At 46.9% G+C, this 16,967-nt stretch overlaps 1 protein-coding gene across 7 annotated transcripts in view; it reads right to left on the minus strand.

Moving 5' to 3' along the window:
* The window catches only part of HNF1B (HNF1 homeobox B), a 52,179-nt gene that overhangs the window by 7,565 nt on the left and 27,647 nt on the right, over positions 1-16,967 (minus strand). For 4 of the 7 annotated variants that reach the window (XM_006756183.2, XM_006756181.2, XM_006756185.2 and 1 more), the window contains exons 5-8: positions 12,226-12,386; positions 6,666-6,801; positions 2,860-3,054; positions 231-349 (exon numbers count right to left, since the gene is read on the minus strand). In XM_006756183.2, the coding sequence (XP_006756246.1) occupies positions 231-349; positions 2,860-3,054; positions 6,666-6,801; positions 12,226-12,386 (611 nt within the window). The remainder of the gene's footprint in view (positions 1-230; positions 350-2,859; positions 3,055-6,665; positions 6,802-12,225; positions 12,387-16,967) is intronic. The other 3 variants (XM_006756184.2, XM_006756182.2, XM_015559076.1) reach the window with 2 other exon arrangements.

Below are 16,967 nucleotides of genomic sequence, written 5' to 3' on the forward strand. Positions count from 1 at the left end.
GTGACTTATCGAACTTCAGTCGCACTTAGAGCTCTTGCTCAGGACACCAGGGGAACAATAAGCCTCTTTAGCTTGTGGCCCATCTTCTTTGCCCTGTGACTCAGCGATTCCTTTAGCAAGTAGCAGAGAACCTCAGAAGGACCAGACTTGTGGCTGAGTCCAAACCTGCCACACTCTCCACACATCAATAATCTTAGTCATCCCCCCACCCCTTTTCCCAACGGCATTACCTGTTTACTAGAAGACATGTTGGTGAGCGTACTGATGCTGCTGGTATCTGTGACCACCATCGCAGATGGAAACCGGGAGGTGTGGGAATACTGGGGAGGTTCCTGCTTGTGTGTGTACACTGGAGAGAGAGAGAGAGAGAAGAGAGTGAAGACGAAATCAAGGCGCCGATCACTCAGGCGTATGCACATCCCACACTATCCTTAACCAAGTTACTTAGCCTTTGTTTCCTACTGGTAGAATGGGAATGAGATCTGTTATAGGATTAGAAGAGATCATATTTAAAGCACTTTGCACCCAATAAATAAACAGCCTTGCACAGTGCCTTATACGTAATGGTGGACGGCACTTCTGTGAGATGCCTGAGTGCCACCAAGGGACCCTTAGGCATATGTGGTACATCTGGGATTTTAAATCAAAAAAAGTTCTAAGTAGCTGGAAAACTGCCAGAACTCAAGCACCAGGTTTCATGCTAGCAGTCAGAGATTAATTAAAAATTGTAATTAGACATGGGCATAACTGATATAATTCTGGGCTTTCCAGTTTGTACTAAATGCCTCCTGACGTTGAGTCACACACGCAACAACACCTCTTATGACACTCCAGAAATATGAAGGATAGACAAAAGGAGACTAGAATCTAATAAAACCTCCAGGAACACGTGGCTCCCTTTTTAGTACTTGTTCACCACGTCTGGAACCTTTTGATTCACACTAGTTGCGACTCCGTAAGATTTAGGTAAATTCTAGGCCATGTGACCAACTAATAAAAGCATGTGGATGCTTGGCCTTGAGGGAGGGACCAGCCTGTTCTACCAAGGAGTCCACTGAGTCGGGAACAGGGGTGAAGGTCACTGCCTGCTGCCTCGGCTTGGCCTTCCTGTGGAGGGAGGCTGGTTGTTTCCTGGGCTGGAGCCCCACAGGCTCTCTCCTCACAGTCAGCCAGGCCAGCTGAGCCTCAGCAGTTCATAGGTCACTGGTGATCACTCTCTGACTGTCCACCCACCCAGGAAGCCACGGAGGAAGCCTGCCCAGGTGAGGGGGCAGGGGCAAAGTGGGGAGCATATTGCCAGGCCCTGAGAAGAAGGGAACTAGGGCACATGTGCTCCCAGACTCTGCTACAGGCTGTGGCAGATGTTTTCAAAGCCACAAAAATGTGATTGGAATGTGAGATGGTGCTTAGAAACCAGCTCCACAGGCCTGAGGGGGGAATAGAGCCCGGAGGATAGAAGGCTGAACTTGACTGTCTCCCTCAGATCCGCAGCTCTGCTTGAGGCAGTCAAGGGAGAAACTAAAGTCCTCTTCCTTATTCCTGCCTCCTCCTACAACGGAGTCCCTTAATGAATAGTCACTTGTGTTTCTATAACTCTTTTTTAAAAAAATATTTTTATTGATTTCTTACAGAGAGGAAGGGAGAGGGATAGAGAGTGAGAAACACGATGAGAGAGAAACCTGGAGGTTTTATTAGATTCTAGTCTCCTCTAGGCATCGATCAGCTGCCTCCTGCATGCTCCCCACTGGGGATGTGCCTGCAACCAAGGTACATGCCCTTGACCGGAATCGAACCTGAGACCCTTGAGTCCGCAGGCTGATGCTCTATCCACTGAGCCAAACCTGTCAGGGCTCTATAACTCTTGATGCTTACCAAACACAGTTCATAACCATTTTTATCTCCACAATCACTCTACACACATATTACTTCCATTTTATGGGTGAAGAAATTGAGGCTCAGAGTGGCTAAGTAACATACCAATGGCCATATAGCTGGTATGTCTCAGAGCCAAGATTTAAATCTAGATCTGTCTGACTCCAAGACCACCACTCTATTCCAGAGACTTCTCTGATGTTCCTGTGGGGTCATGCCTGAAGCAGGGAAGCCATTCATTCCATGATTTCTCCCCAAATTAGCAAGCCAGGGGCTATACCCTAATCTGGCCAGAGGACAGGGGGCTCGGGGCTCAGGATAGGTGTGGGGAGAGCTATAGGGGCTGGAAGTAGGTGGAAAATGAGTGGTTGAAAGGTAGACTTAGGGTAGGTGTAGAAATTAGAGATGGGAAATAGCCAGGAGGTGGGGGTAGGGGGTGGGGCGGGGTAGACACACTAACATTCCTGGTCCAGGAAGGCGTGCAGGTGGTATTTTCCACCTCTACTCATGGTTTGTGATGCTTGGAGTGCAAACTGGAAGGCATGGCGACTCTAGGAGATTCTTCAATTCCAGGGAAGGCAAATAGGATGCAAATTATATGCCAACTATAATCACTTGGGAATGGCTGCCTGGATTTCTAGGTTGAAAAGGCTAACTTGGAGCTCATTGGGAAAGGTGCTGAGGTTGACTGGTGGGTGCCAGAGTGGGAAACCGGGGGCACGTGTTCCACACCATCTCTATCTCCAACTCCCTCACAGGCTTCAACTGGCCTCTTCAGACCCTCCCTGGGGCTCCTAAGGGTAGAGTAGAGGAATCGGAAAAGCACAGCACCACACAAGGGTTATGCTTCAAAAACTGTCTTGGTTGATCATAGGTAGGACAAAGGGAGCAAACCGACAAACTTCAGAGAAGGTTCAGAGCCAGAGGGGGAAGGGGTTGGCTGCTGATGGCTCTCTGTGTTCCTCCCCAACGCTCCCGGGTCCTTACTGTGTGAGTTCTGCAGCTGAGTCACAGCCGCCATGAAGGGCTGCTGGGCCATGTGGCTGCCTGGGCTCTGCTGCATGAGGGGCTGCTGGTGAGGGCTGTGCAGCTGCTGGGAGAACTGCACCGGCTGCAGGGCTGCCAGGCTGCCGGCCACACTGTTGATGACGGGGACGCTCTGTGCTTGGGAGGTGTTGAGACCTGTGGGAGGAAGAAGGAAAGATCAGAGGTGGCTTCAGGGATGAGGAGAAGTAAATGGATGGCAAAGGCCATCCACTGAGCCCCTGCTATGTGTCAGGCACTGGACTCAGCTGGTGACACAGAGACTGCATAGGAAGCAGTTTTATAGGTCCATTTTTCAGACAACAACACTGAGGCTTAAAGAGATTAAGGGACTCGCTCAAATTCCACAGTGAGTGGTAGATGGAAATGGGCTTTAAACAGATCTGACTGAGGCTGGAGAGTCTCCCAAAGTCATATGACCTCCCACACTTCCCTCCCTTGAGGTTGCCAGGGCCCTGGGAAAGTTGACCCTACTTGCTTACTCAATCCAGGTCTGCCTCTGGGAGACTTTCGCCCTGGTGATGCCCTCAGGGCAGAGTTAAAGGCAGCCACTCTGAAGAACAGGTTATTGCCCAGATCTGTCTGTCCAGCAGAGGGCAGGAGTGTGCAAGGACCCGCATTTTGGCGCGCACACACACACACACACACACACACACCACCTCTGCAGTCCTGGGAGTCTGAAGACACTCATTTAGTAGCTTTGTGTCAAGACCCTGGGAGAGGCTAGGTGTTCATTCTCTTGACTGTAGCAAAGAGGAGGGAAACCCCTGGAACTTAGCCAGTCTATGAAGTGGGCATATCTTATCTGGTAACACCAAGGCTTGTGGCATCACAAGGAGCAGGTACTGGGAGGAGGAAATAGTAAAGTGAAGGTTGGCGGTTGTAGTGGGTCTTGCCATTTTCCTGATCTGGGGGAATGAGAACCTCTGGGGTTCTGTACTGTTTATATCCTGAGGCCTTTCTAGTACTGGGGTGGACACTTCAAAGATTGGGTCCATGGTACCCGCCTTCCATCTGTTCCCTGCACAAGACTCTGGGGAAGGCAGCTGAGATGTTTGGGAGTGGGGACAAGAGCATCAGAGGAAAGATACCCAACCTCTTTCCTAGACCTGCCAATGTTCCTTTGACCTTGCCTTCTGGGAAGTGGGAGGAAGGGGAAGGGGAGAATAAAATGAAGAAGGAAATCCAGGAAAAGGTCTTTTTTAGTAAATGAGGATGGGACACCTAGAGAGCCTTTTCTGAAATGGATCGTTTCATAAGCAGGTCTGTGGGAAGTCCTCCATGGAGATAGCACAAAGACCTCAACAATTGCCTACTCAGAGCTTTAGCTGATATTGTTATCCGGAACATAAAAGGTGAGTGAAGGGGGAATAAGCCTCCTCTTGGCTCTCCTGGGTGGGGCCTGGGGTGGGGTCCTCAGATCATCCTCAGAATAGCACTATCTCCAATTCCCCACAGGGGCTCAGCGTCTCCCCAAGCCAATGTCTCACCTGATATCCTGGTATTCTGTTTCCCTCTCCTACCTTCCACTGATGCTCTCAGTCTCCTAAGAAGTCCCATAGATTTGCTGTTTCCCAAGAGCCCATTGTCTCTGCCTGTTGGGAAATCTCTGCCCAGAAAAGCAAATTATCCTGTGTAGAGTGGATGACATTTGAGGGCATGGTTCTGAAACCTGCCTGTGCTTTAGAACCATCTGGGTGAGCTTATGAAATAGAGATTCCTAGGCCCCTCCCAAGGCTTAATGAGCTAGAACCTTTAGAGGTGAGGCCCAAGGATCTTACTTTTAACGCAGTCTGTGACCCTGATGTGCCTTAATTCCAGGACTGAGAGTCACTGATGTCATTCTAGCTCCCATGAAGTGTGACTCTTGGCCTTTTCATCTGTTTTCTGGGCACTAATTCCTGCTTAAGAAGCCCGGTGTCCAGGCCAGTAGATGAGTACAGGAGGAGGAATTGGCACTGCCAAGTAATTTGTTAATACATCTCCATGGCCTCAGTGGTCCCAAGGCAGGGCCCACATACCCAACGGGACATGAGCTGGCTAAAAGAGGGTGCTTGCAACTAATTCTTCATCCTGACACTCCACAGAGAGGATTACTGTGTTTCAGCCATGTTTTCTGGTTCATCATTCTTCATGCTCCATTCCACTCCAAGTACACACACACACACACACCCTATGGTCAATGAACACTCTGATGTTGCCATGCTGCGGTAGGAGATTAAGATTAACAATATTGTGAGAAGGGAGAGAAACCTGGGTGAAGAAAATCAGGAGGAACTAAACTGAAAAATATGGAGCAGCCACAGAGAAAATTTTAGTTCAGATAGTGCCCAAGAAAATATATAACTGTGTGTGTCAGCCAAAGCTTGACATGGGAAAAATGAAGGTAAGTAGGATGGTTTGTGTATCTTTTTGGCTGTTGAACCAAACAGGTGGGATCTCTTACTCATGGGCCTATTAATCAAATCATCTAGAAAGCAAGCGAGCTGGTTTCAGGTAGCCTATCTCACTCTCAATGGCATTAGTATGGTTACCGTATTTCTGGAGAGGGCCCAGTGAAAAGGCAGTAAATGTAAACTAATTTATTATTTTTAAGTCCTCTAAGGGCTTTCTCCATTCCCGTTTCCCCCTGCAAAAATTAATGTGGAGTACACAAATTTCTGAGCAGCTAAGGATAAGGTGAGAGCCATACATACTCATTCAGACCATCTGTGTGCCTCCTGTGGGCCTAGGCCTGTTCTGCCCTTAAAAAGCACATGAAGTCATTCTCTTCAGAAGCGACCCAAGTTGCTGTCCTGGCTAAAGCTGGTTTAGGGAGAGTGGAGGGAAGGAGAGGATAAGGCAGGAGAGGTGGTCACCTTGGGTACTTGTCACAAGGGAGGCCATGAGTCCAATGGGGAAGTCCCAGAAAGAAAGATGAGCAATGTGCCACCCCTACATCTCTCCCGAGACTTCTCAGGAATACTTTCCAGAGTCACAAGGATGACTTGGCCTGAGCTGTCATTATGCAGCTGACAATACACTGAATACTAATCAAGGTTAAAACTCTGAGAGAGGCATTCATGGATACAGCCTGCGTCAGCCCCTCCCATGAGCCTTCTGGAGCTGGAAGGACCTGACCCATCCCCCCATCTTCAAGACATGGGCGTCAACAACCTATTTCTCCTTAAAGACCGAGAGATGCTATGACTATTTTCCATAGAGTTCCCTCTCACTGCATTTTCACGTTGGGCCAAAGAGGTCTCATCTGATCACACAAATTTCATTTAGAAGGAAGCCCATCATGTCTTGCTCCATCTTCACTGACACAAACATTAGACAACCTCCTGGAGAACCTCCCACATACTTAGGGATAGAACGAACACTAGACAAAAGTATAAACTACAGTATTATCCATACTCGTGCCTTATAGATGATAAGTATGTCTATGCACACTGTCATTGATCAGCAACCCATTTGACAGATTAGGAAACTGAACCTCATGAAGATTCAATGATTGGAACCAGGATGCACAGCTGATAAGCTGTGACCAAGATTCAACTCCATCGCATCATTTTTTTTTCTTGTTTTAGGCTAAACAATCCAAATATTGTCAAGGAGAGAGATAAAAAACTAAACCAGGTGACTCAATCCTACAAGTGGTGGGTGAGTTTGAAGGGGGTCTTCGTTAGTCCTTTCTTATCAGGTCGACTCACTTCCCATGCTACTTCTCTGTGCCCCCAAGTTTACTGATCAAGAACAAGGCTTACTTTGTGCAATGGCCATGACTCCAGAGAGGGGTGTCATGATGAGGTTTTGAGATTGCTGGGGGTTATGGTGGGACAGGCTGTGGATATTCGTCAAGGTGCTGACGGGGGGCAAACCACCTCCTGAGACCGAGATCTGCTGGAAAGAGAAAACAAGAGTAGCATAAGTGGAATTGAAACTGCAAAAAGCAGTGTCCAAAAATGACACCATTCAGCAATTCCTTAGCACGACTAATTAACGGATGAATTCATTCAGTCACTCATTCACTCAGTCACAGCTATAAAGCACCTACTGGCAGGGAGGAACTGTTCTAAGGGCTGAAGATAGAGCAGTAAATAAAATAGACAATAATCCCTGCCCTTACGGTGCTTCCATCTGTTGACTATCTTACAGTTACCAGCCTGCCTTACTGATTCTTCTGCTCATGGGTGTTATATGATTGTCTCTTGCTCACTTTGGAAGTGCCCTCTGTCCTGCTCTATGCCTTCTATATAATTGGTGCTAAAGACACATGATTGCTAAAAATAATAACCGAAGAAATGTCCTGGGATTCCCCAGTGAGAGCAGGTTGGGGACCAGGCAGGAGCTCAGGGAAGCTCTCACTGACTACAGGCTCTGCCAAGCACTGCTCATACATTAACTCACAAACCTCACCATAGTCCCATGAGGTAGATAGTCCTGCCATTCCCATTTCACTGATGGAAAAACTGAGGCTCAGCATAGATATGCATATTGCTTAAGATTCAACAACTAGTAAATGGTACATCTGGCATGTAAGCTTGGGACTGTCAGACTCTAGAACTCAAGTTCTTACCTTTTATACAGAACTTTTCCCCACCCCTGTACCTATTACCAAGGGTTGGGGAAGATCAGCTATTATCGAGCTTCTCTACTTTTTCAAATCTCCACTGTGCATTAGAATTTTTTTTGTCAAGTAGCTGATATTGTAATGACAAAGCTACTAAATAAGCTGTGGGCCTCAGGTATGCCCATTCTGTGTTACATCACATTCTAGTGACAGAGTAGTAAGAAAAAGCTAATGACATTTATGTGTTTACTTCATACATGGCCACTCTGAATGTTTTTCTTGACAATTGATTCCTTTTATTTATTCCTAAAAGTGTCTTTTCCATTTTGATTTTCTTCATTTTTCCAGGTGTATAATTGTATCATAGGCATATAATGCTGATAGGGTCTCTTCTGTGCTAGTACTATTATGTGTACATGTCATACTGCATTGGTTGGTATTAAATAGTAACAGCTGTAATAGATGTGCTTGCTGTGATTCTGATGTTATCAGAAATGCTTCCAATGTTTCACCATTAATTATAAGGAACTATCAGTTACGTACACACACACACATACATACACACACACACACACACACATGACAAGCAAGTTTACTATTTATAGTTTTAACATAAGTTTTAAAATTATTAAGAAAGGACATTCCCCTTCTCATTCTGAATTAATCCAGACATTCTGGATGGCATCAGGAACCCTGCGAGGTGTTTTAGGGTTAGGATACACACATCAGATGTAGTCTAGTTTTTCTTCTATCTCTTGTTACCCAGAACTGTTCAGAGTATAGGTCTCCCACCAGCACCGAAGTAAGATACTACCTCCCTCCTCCCCTGCCCTTCTGATCAGCCCCATAGCTTCCAAGGTTAATTTGAAAAAGAAAGAAAGAAAAAACCAAACAGGTTTGTTTGTGTTTTCAAAATGAGCATCAAGAAGTGAGTTAGGGGTCATGTGACCAAGAAGGAATTCCAGCCACATCAAACAAGAGAAAACCAGCCTGTTCGCTGGACTTGTTTTTCAAAATGTCAGAGTCATTAAAAAAAAAAAAGTCACTAATGTGCCTTCAGACTTCCCTTGGGTAATGTAGTCCTTCAGAAAAAGTCAAAGTGGTGACGGTAATCTCTGCCAGTTCAGTGCTTGGGTTTAGTGGTGAAAGAGAAACGTGGGTGCCAATGATACAAACAACGTAAACGTGGATGGCTTTAGAGTTCATAAAGTGCTTTCACTGACTGTCCTCGATAGATAATGACACCAAGAGGGAAGGCATTATGATGACTGCCCCTATGTTCCAGATTAAGAAATTGATCTTCAGCCCTGACCGGTTTGGCTCAGTGGATAGAGCATCGGCCTGCGGACTGAAGGGTCCCAGGTTTGATTCCGGTCAAGGGCATGTACCTTGGTTACGGGCACATCCCCAGTGGGAGGTGTGCAGGAGGCAGCTGATGGATGTTTCTCTCTCATCAATGTTTCTAGCTTTCTATCCCTCTCCCTTCCTCTCTGTAAAAAATCAATAAAATACATATGTTTTAAAAAAAGAAAGTGATCTTCAAAGAATTGAGAAACTAGTCTATGTCATTTGACTAGTAAGCGAGGAAGTCAGAATCCAAACCCCGTTTTGCTGGAGTTTAAATCCCACCCACTTACTATGTCTGGGTAACCTTGGTCAAATTCCTCCCCACTCTAAAATGTAACCATTATTTTCTTTCTTTCTTTCTTTTTTAGAGTGGTAGGGAGGGGGAGAGACACAGAGAGAGAAGCATTGATGTGAGAGAGACACATTGATTGGTTGCCTCCCATGTGTACCCCGACCAGGGCTGGGACGAAGCCTGCAACCGTGGTACGTGCCCTTGGCCGGAATCAAACCCGGGACCCTTCAGTCCTCAGGCCCACACTCTATCCACTGAGCCAAACCAGCTAGGGCAGCAACCATTATTTTTTATTGGCCTCCAGAACTGGTGGAAGCCAGGGGGCTGCTAAGGATATCAGTCATGATCCTTACATGATAATTCACAGAACTTGAATTAATGCTGCCAAGTGCAGTCCTTTCACTATGCTAACTGCTGTACCTGTCTACAACCTATGCGGTGGGTATTATTCTGCCTACTTTGCACACAAGGAAACTGAAGTTAGAAAGGTAAGAAATGTGCCCAAGCGGTAGAGCTGGCATTGAAAGCAGCTACCTGACTCTGAGGCCTGAGCTTCTCACCATTAGGGCACACTGCTTTGATGCTGCGAAAATATCCAGTACATGATTTTAAAAAAACAAGGTTCAACATGCACAGACTGCAACCCTAGCCCTGGCCAGCTCTTTGTCAATGCATGCCATCTGGGCAGGGGTGGGGGACAGAGAGTGCAAACCAAAGCGCAAATGGATCAGCATTATTTCCAAAACCAGTATCTGGGGGAAGATTTCAAATGCAAGTCCTCCTGAAAGCACACATTCCTTGTACAGGCCTTGTCCTCAAAGAACAGCAGAGCGATAAACCATCCTCACACCCATTACCCCTCATTTTACCCCTCACTTTACAGATGAGGAAACTGAAGTTAAGTAATGCCCATCCTATTGCTGATAAATAACAGACCCCAAGACTTGGACACACTGGTCCCCGCGCCTGTATTATTGTTAACCATAGTACCCTCCTGCCTTGGTGGACCAAGATCTGTTAGACATTAACAGGACACGGACTCTTGAATTAAGGTTTCCAGTAATAGTGACATAACATATGAGCCAGGGTGTTGGAGACTGGTGAAAAGCTGATTCCTGCAAACAAGCTTCCAGGTGTTTGCTAACGCTGAGGTGTGCTGTCTTGGTCAATCGTCAACCCAAGAATATACTGCCCATCAGGGCACTGTCAAGCAGAACAGCAAAAAGAAAGCGTGTCTTCAGGCTTGGAGTAGCCCGGCCTGGGTGAGGCAGTCTGCCTCTTAGGAGAGCAAGGGGGAGGGCTCAAAGGGAAACTCCAAGGGAAACATCCACTGAGAAGTCAAGACCTCTTCTACAAGGTCCCTTCTCCAAGGAAGCCTGGGTCATCCCTACTTGTTTGGTTCTCAAAGTGACTCTTGAGAACTCATAAGGACTTGTCTGTGCCTCTCACAAGGTAGCTGAGACAAACTGTTCTTCATGGAGAAGCTGAAGGGAAAAGGGGGGGCAAGGAGGCTGCAAAATGCCTCCCCCAGGAACCCTCTTTCATGTATTTTGCAGATGTCCTGCCAGGGAGATCAGCTCAGGTAGGTGCCCTGAAACTAGAGTTGACCAGGCTAGTTCTCGCCTCAGAAACTACACTTTGTTTTCCCTCCGGGGGGCTGGGGACTCAATCACCTGTGACTCACCATTCCTGTGTTGCCCATACAGCACACACGTCAAGGTCTAAAATGGCATCTGCTCCCTGGCCCTTCCCCCCACTCCGGCCTCCACCGCCTCTGGGTCAGACACCTTGAGAGAATGCATGCAGCTCCACCTTGAGCACAGAAGCCAGGAACCTGTGCAGGGGACCCCCCCTCCCCCAAACACAGAGCATGACCAAAGACTAAAGTTTTCCATTTCCTACCCTTACAGATGTCGTAATGCCTGTGTTTGCTCATGGACTGCTCTCCCCTGTAATTGTGCTGCTAGAGGATTCGAACCTTGAAAATTCAAACTCAAACAGTCCATTGCTCACCAAGTATGCTCACCTTACATCTGGGCATGGACTGTGGTAATGGATATAGAAAACGTCATTCAAAGAGAATAACACTGATGTTAACATAACAATACTGTGACTTTTTTTTCTTTAAATATCTTTTTATTGATTTCAGAGAGGAGGGGAGTGGGAGAGAAATAGAAACATCAATGATGAGAGAGAATCATTGATCAGCTGGCTCTTGCATGCCCCCTATTGGGGATCAAGCCTGCAACCCGGGCATGTGCCCTGACCGGGAATGGAACTGTGACCTCCCTGGTCATAGGTCAACGCTCAACCACTGAGCCTCACTGGCTGGGCAACACTGTCACTTATTGAATATTTACCTCAACAAACACTGTGCTGAGTACTTCCCAGGTTACCACCTTTGTCTCCTCAATAACCCTATTGTTATTACCCCCATTTTATAGATGACCAAGAGACCTGGAGTAGCTCAGTAACCTACTCAAGGCTACAGCTATTAAGTGCTGGAACTGGGATTTGAACCTGGATCGTTGTAACTTCAAAGGCGGTGCTTCTCACCCACCCTGTAAGCACTGCCCCACCCCATCTGCCATTTTGTGCCACAATCGTCACTAGCATGCCATCCAATGTCCTTCAAAATCCCTGTTCAAGAAGGCTCTCCCCGCCTGCCACCCACTAAATCCTGACTTAATTACTCTCCTTGCTAGCACCAGGGGGTGGTGAAGAGAAAAAGTGAGGCCCTCTCTGGGTCAGAAAAACTGGCTTTGGAGGCCTTGGTTGGGGGTGGTGGTGAATGAACATTTTATCAACACAAATGTCATTGGCAGCCCCAAAGCAAACAGTGTCCCACCCGGCTCGCTCCTTTATGAGGCATTCAATCAATAAAATGAGAGCAGCGCTCTGTCAGATTTATTGGCTGGGTTCAAACCGAACACCTCTTCCACCCGCCAAAGGCTGGGTCACCCATTCTACCTTTCCATTCCGACTCTGGGCAGCCCCCATCTTCCCCAGTAGGGCTACAATGGTTCATTGTTTGAGGCAGGCCTTGTGAGAAGTTGTGTTTGTTTTGCCTCTTATCTTATCAGCTCCAGAGCTACAATGGCCCAGGTGTACTCACCATTTTACCATCAGGTGAGAGGAGATTGTGGCCTGGGTCCAAGCTGGCTGGAGAGACTTGCTGTAAAACAGACTGGCTGGTCACCATGGCGCTGTTGCCATGGTGACTGATTGTAGAGGAGGAAGTGACCTCATTGTTTCCCTGTTGGTTGTAGCGCACCCCTGCAAAACAAGGCAGACCTGACAGTGAACATTAGTGCCACCAGGGCCCCAGAATACTAACTCCACCCTTCCCCTTGTTTTCAAGAGTGGATGACAAGAAAACAAAATTGCCTTCTCCTCCCCTGTCTACCCACAAGAAACACTGGCGGTCTTTTTCTAGGGGGAAGGCCTTTATTGAGTTTTGCAATGTAAGCTCCATGAGGGCAGGACATTTTTATCTGTTTTGTTTGTTCATTGCTGCATCTCCAGTGCCTTGGCACTTGGTAGCCGCTCAATAAATACGTGTCAAATGAATGAATGAATCCTGCTTGTTGCTACATTAGCATAGTTCTTTTAGGATTCGGGGTTTTTTTCTTCCTGGCTGGAGTTATTTCTTTTATTCTTCAAAATGCCTTCTAAAAATGTTTCCCTGGGCATCTCTCGGCTATGTGTGGCTGCAAAGTATGAGCTAACCCATTTTATAAAGAGGCACTCGCCCAATGACCCTTGAAAGAGTCATAGCAAAATGCATTAGTCTCTGTGCACCACTGTTTTGGCTGAGCCCAAAAGGCCTGGGGGTCACAGGCAAAGCAGGATGGGGATGGGGCTGCAGCTGGGAGTCTTTGGCTCTGGGACTCACATTCCTTTGATGGGGTCCCATTTGGCTGATTTTCAGGGCACAGGGGAAGGCTGAGAGGTGGGGCAGGCAGCACACACAGGTGGGATGTAGATGCTTAGTAAGCACTGTAGTGTGGTCTTAAGGGAGGGGAGAACCAAGCACGTTTATAACCTCACTGCCCTGACCCACCCTCTTGCTCAGGAAAGGGAAGATGCTGGGTAGAGACCCGACAACTGAAGGAAACAGCAGCTGGGCAAAGAACCTGGGTAAGTTTGCAGAATCAAAGTCCTGCTTGATGTGCCCACCAGACAGCCAAAGACAAAGCTGGCGTAGTGGGCAACTCACCCTAAGCTCAAAGCTTAGAAACAGAGTGTTGTGGTTTTTTTTGTTGTTTTTTTTTTTTTTTGCTTTGGATTTGTCAAAAAAGGATTGGGGGACCCTGTTCTGCAAGGGAGGCAGATTGGATGTTCTAGGCACGAACTCATTTGGAGAGGTGGGCCCACTATTTGGCTGTACTTCTCCTTTGGCCCAGTTTCCCATCCGAAGATGAACCATCACTTTTTAAAGTATATTAATTCTGCTGGTCTGTTTCCCCACTACCTGGCTCCTTCCCAAGGAGGCTACGCAGTCCCCCCAGAAGCCAGGCAAGCGGTCATAACTGCAGCCTCCAATTCACTTAGACAAAGCTGGCCAAGAGGAGACCCAAGCCAGTTTTTCTTGGATCCCCTAAAGGACACTACCGAAGGCTGATATGGCCTAAAGCTTACGAGGGCTGGGAGAAGACAAATAAGTGCTAACGCAGGGCTCTAACCCTCAAGAGCAACTTGTTTGACTATCAAGTAGTTGAATGCATGCTCTATGGGCTTCTACTATTGGTTGTTTTCCCCATCCTTTGATTCAAGGGGCTCTAAATGGGGGTGGTGTTGAGAGTGGGGCAGCACTAGCATTTGGTAGCTACTGGTCTGGGCCATTACACTTTTGGGGAATTAAGAGCCATGAAGTTAAAAGAAAGGAAGGCTTCCACATCTCCAAATCAACACCCCCTTGCCTAGTCCTGTCTGTCTTCCTTTGCGCTGATCTGCAACCCCCTGCTTTCCTATTTATCGCCCTCTACTTTGTCCCATTGGGCTAAATTAGGTCCTTTTCCTCCACTCACATTAGCTCATAGTATTGTTATATGGAAGAAGAAAGACCTGAAGTTTGTGAGCTCAGACGTCAGAGCTATGTTCAATGGAAAAGAGGGAAGCAGATTTCAAATCAATGAAAGGAATAATTTTCTAACACGGACGGGCAGTGGGGATGCTGTGGGCTATGGAGCTAGACAAACTCAGGTTCAGATCTTGACTTTGCTCTTAACAGTTGTTTTTTTTTTCTCTGTGCCTTAGTTTCCTCTTATAAAATGGAGAGAATGCTTTCCTATTTTTATATTAGAGATAACATCTAGAAAGCTCCTAGCACAATGCTAAATAAATGGCAACCACTAAGGGAGATGCTGGGGGAAGGTTGCTGGTATAAGAATAGGCCCCAATATATGTGCCCAAGACTCAAGAATTCTAGACCATGTAAGGCAGGTTCTAAGCACTGAAGGGAACTACCTTCCCATGGAGAATAGTTTCCAGAGCATCCAAACCTGGTGGACCACTGAGGCCCTCTGGTCCTCTCCTCTTGGAGGAACTGGACTTCGCCTGGTTTTTCTCCTGCTTTCTCTGACTCCCTGACCAGCTATTTACCTCCCCAAGATGCTCTGCTCCTGAGAGAGCGGTGATAACGCTGGGAGTCAGGTGTGTTTTCACCCCCAGCCTGTCCCCATCATCGATTCAGTCTCAAGTCAAACAGACTCTGGTTGTAGCCTATTTAATTTGGCTGGAGGAAGAGGGCCAGCCCTCTGATGATCAAATATGGGTCACTGGGAGGCTTCTCCCCTACCACAGGCTACATAATTATTTATTTAAAAATAATTAACCAAAGATATGCACAGGAAACAAAAGCCTTCTTTACAAGAGAGTCTGGCAGGAGAGAGTCAAGAGCCATTTGGATAGCCCAAGGTTGCTGTGATTTTCAAACAGTTTTCTTCCCTAGCAGAACTTCAGCATGTGAGAAATAAAAAAGGGGACCTACTCTGTTTACACACGGATGGGCCTAGACCTCTGTCCATTCCTTTAAAGCCCTCTGGCTGAGGGACAGTATCTGCTTGAGAATTAGGAATCCATGTTTTGATCTTCACTCTGCTATCAATGTATTGGGTGAACTCTAGCTTCCTCATTTGTAAGCCAGAGGACTTCCCACTGTGGGGAAAGGGCTAGTTCACTGTAGAGCAGCGGTTCTCAACCTGTGCTTTCACAGGGGTCGCCTAAGACCATCGGAAAACACATATATAATTACATATTGTTTTTGTGATTAATCACTATGCTTTAATGATGTTCAATTTGTAACAATGAAAAGACATCCTGCATGTCAGATATTTACATTATGATTCATAACAGTAGCAAAATTACAGTGATGAAGTAGCAACAGAAATAATTTTATGGTTGGGGGTCACCACCACATGAGGAACTGTATTAAAGGGTCACGGCATTAGGGAGGTTGAGAACCACTGCTGTAGAGTGTGGTGGGAGCTAGACATGAGGCCATTCATCAGCTCCGCATTTACCTGTAACCCTTCCCACTGGTGCTTCTCTCACCAGGAATTTGGTAATCACTCTGGACCCTGAGAGGGTGACTGTAATCAGCCAAGTGCCATAAAGGGGTGGGGGGATGGCAGTGGAGGGTGTATCACAAGGTATCTGCTGGTGCTCTTATTAAAGGAAGGAGAGGCCAGGTGCTTGTGTATTTCACAAACTCAGAAGAGGGCTTGAGATGAGAATGAAAGCAGAAGTCTCAGGAGCCAGGCAACCTGGGTTTAAATCTTGGCTCTCCCACCTAATAGCTGTGTGACCTTGGGGAAGTTACTTAACCTCCCTGAACTTCGGTTTCTTTATTGCTAATACCCACCCCTTAGCTTATTGGGAAGAAGACGGAGGAGTTAATAATGGATGTCAAAGAACCCAGACCATGCTTGGCACCTAGCAGTTGCTCAAGACCAGGGGTCCTCAAACTACGGCCCGCGGGCCACATGCGGCCCGCCAGGTGTTTTTGCCGCCGCTGTGTGCATAGGAATTTGTTCATAGTTTTTTTTTTTTAAACTATAGTCCAGCCCTCCAACAGTCTGAGGGACAGTGAACTGGCCCCCTGTTTAAAAAGTTTGAGGACCGCTGCTCAAGACACATCAGTTCCTCCTCCTTTGGAACTATCTTTCTCTAAAAGACATTTTTAGAAAGGCTGATTTGAGCACAGGCCAGGCTCTGGGTTAAGAAGTGAAATGAGACCTCCCCTTTTCTTTCACCATTGTAAGCTCTGAAAATAAATATGCTATGTGGGCTCTGGTTTAATATTAACTGGCCAAAGATGCCAGCTTAATAGCCCCAGAGGTCCCATAGGAGAAATGACAAGGCCAGAAGGTGGCCATATACCTTCCACTCACTTCCTGGCTCAAGTCACTAATTGAGCACGTCCCCATCACTGGCCCCATGAACTATAGCAGGTGTGTCCAGCAGCAGAAGTTATCTCAGTTGGAATCTAAAGATATCCCACAGGCCCCGGTGAGGTTATGTACTTTCACATGTTCCTAGTTCTCAGTATCATGGATGATGATGCTATTCCTGAATTCCTGGAAGCATGCGGGACAGAGACAAATCATTTGTTTTTTCACATGGACCTGCCATTCCTCACACAGGCCCTGCCATCTCCTGCCTCTGTGCCTTTGCGTATGCTATTCCTCCTGCCTGGAAAGCTCTTCCCTTCTTTTCTATGTCACATCCTGTAAGAGGGCTAAATGTCACCTCCTCTGGGAAGCTTGCCTTTATTCATCCGGGTAGTTATCTGCTCCGTTCTTTGTATTTTGAATGTAGTAGAGATTCTTAATGCTCTGATGATATCTTTACTTC

Source organism: Myotis davidii, unplaced genomic scaffold (assembly GCF_000327345.1).
Source record: "Myotis davidii unplaced genomic scaffold, ASM32734v1 scaffold993, whole genome shotgun sequence".
NCBI lineage: Eukaryota > Metazoa > Chordata > Mammalia > Chiroptera > Vespertilionidae > Myotis > Myotis davidii.